Below are 2,137 nucleotides of genomic sequence, written 5' to 3' on the forward strand. Positions count from 1 at the left end.
TTACAGGAACACTCGTCGGCGCACTTGTCGCTGGTCACGATGCCGAGCAACGTCGTCGCGTAGAAGAGGAGCAGCGAGATTTCCATGACGAACGCGTTTATTATTGTCGAATGCTGGTCCTTGTTAAGGTGCACGCGATCCTCCCCGACTGTCTTACTCGAGGACGCTGGCCTCGCTAGACGCATCAATACGCGAGGAATGTTTTCGCTCGCTCGAGAAAATCCTCCTTCGACGAGCTCACGCCCATTTTTTCTAAATATCTTTCGGCAGCGAGGCACATTCGTTTCTCTCTCTCTCTTTTCTCTTCGTTTCTTTTTCACCCCCGTTTCTCTCAGCAACGCGTTCGTATTGTTGCGAATAACGATATACGAGCGTCGCGAGCCTCAGCCTTTGTAGCAAAGTTTATGCGAGCCCTTCTCTCCATGTAGCTGTTGCAGTACAGCACGGCTAATTATGCAAACGAGAGGGTCGGGATTAAACGGTCTCGGCTCGTCCATTCGTGAATCTTCCCGATTCGTCGACTCAACGACGACGACGACCACGACGACTACTACCGTTTCGCGATCACAAGTTCTTCTTCTTCTTCTTCTTCTTCTTCCTCTTCTTCTTCTTCTTCTTCCTCTTCGACGAATTTCCTAGGAAGAAGAAGTTGTTGTTGGTGAACGGTGCTGGTATTCCTAACGAACTCACGAATCGACGAAAACCTCCACCGGCTCCTTTCCAGGCTTGCCTCTCCGTATTTCTCGGTACTTGTCACACGCGCGCGCGCACATTGAAATACATACGAGCACGTACGAGTAAGCATACACCACGAGAGAGCGTCCGTCGTTCTTACGTAAACGCGTCGATCAACGCGTGCACTTCCCGTGAGGCTGTAGTGTAGAAACCACGACCACCACCGTTGATTGGAAAACTGTGAACAAACGATAACAACACCCTCGACAAGAGAACCGGTACTCCGCACCACCACCTCGAATATACGCACGACTCTCGCGGCCCGTAGAGAACACGCGAACAACCACCGTAGTATATATCCACGCGAAACAAAACGAAAGCTCTACAGAGCTGAACTATGCCCGAGGCGTTGTCCGTGACAGGCGATCTCTTTCGCTGCGTACAACCTGAACCCGTGTTTTCTCCTCCTCGCGATATTCCCTCTTCCTTTCCTTTCCTTCCCTTCTTTCTCTCTTTTTTTCTCTTGTTCTCCACACCCCCGCTCACGGTCCGTCTCACGCGCAAAACACTCGAGCCGATGGCACGGACGCTCGTCGTGAAATGAGAGACCACGAAAAGCCCGGCACCGAACCGGAGAGACAGCCTCTGCGCGCTCTCGCCCTCTCTGTCCCACTCACGGCAACGTCGTTGCACACTGCCAGGAGGGAAAACGCCGACGCGAAGTAGGGCGCACCCTTCTTCCACTCGGGCCAGACTATATACACAGGGTGTACACACCACCACCGTGATTCCGAGCACCCCTTACGGCGCCTTTCCTCTCCTCCAGCCTCATCCGCCAGCATCCTTCACCCCCCTCCTCGCTCTATTCCCTGCTGTGTTCACCCGCTCTACTCTATCCTCCCTCCCTCCCTCCACTTCAGCTACTCCCACTCCTCGCGAATCTACCCTTCTCTACGCCACCCCCCACCCCCCCATCACCACTCCCATGACAGACAGCTCGTGCGCTTTCCCAACCTAACTAGGGGTGGTAGGGATCGTTTTCACTGCTCTCCCTCTCCACGCTCCCACTTCGAACAGCGCCTACGGACGGGGAACCCCACCGTTGGCGTTTCCACCCCCTCCCCCTCCCTCTAAATGGGGTATACGGCGGCGCACAACCTACCAGCCGCGGTGGCTAGCCTGTGCTCCGTTGCTCCTCTTCTTCCTCCAACCTATTCCACGTTTTCCTACCTCGAGTCTTCTGACCTCACTCCCACCTACCCTCGTAGTTCACCCCTATGTCGCTTCTCTCCCTCTTTCGCTCTTTCTCTATTTCCCTCTGTCTCTCTCTCTCTCTCTCTCGCTCTCGGTTGTACCACCTTCAACCCTCCGACCAACCTCCCTTTTCGACGTATCGAATGCTACGTCACAGTGGCGAGATATACGGCTATTTCACAAAGTGGTTAAATGCACTGCCAGATTA

The 2,137-nt window shown here is 54.1% G+C and overlaps 1 protein-coding gene across 1 annotated transcript in view; it reads right to left on the reverse strand.

Moving 5' to 3' along the window:
- LOC108575057 (amphoterin-induced protein 1-like) overlaps positions 1-185 on the reverse strand; it is a 1,981-nt gene extending 1,796 nt beyond the window's left edge. The window contains 2 exon segments of the mRNA XM_017937763.1: positions 1-2; positions 4-185. The exon segment at positions 1-2 is cut by the window's left edge and continues 1,796 nt beyond it. Coding sequence (XP_017793252.1) covers positions 1-2; positions 4-185 — 184 coding nt within the window.
- Positions 186-2,137: the final 1,952 nt, after the last annotated feature.

This window comes from Habropoda laboriosa, unplaced genomic scaffold, assembly GCF_001263275.1.
Source record: "Habropoda laboriosa isolate 0110345459 unplaced genomic scaffold, ASM126327v1 scaffold204, whole genome shotgun sequence".
In the NCBI taxonomy this organism is placed as follows: domain Eukaryota; kingdom Metazoa; phylum Arthropoda; class Insecta; order Hymenoptera; family Apidae; genus Habropoda; species Habropoda laboriosa.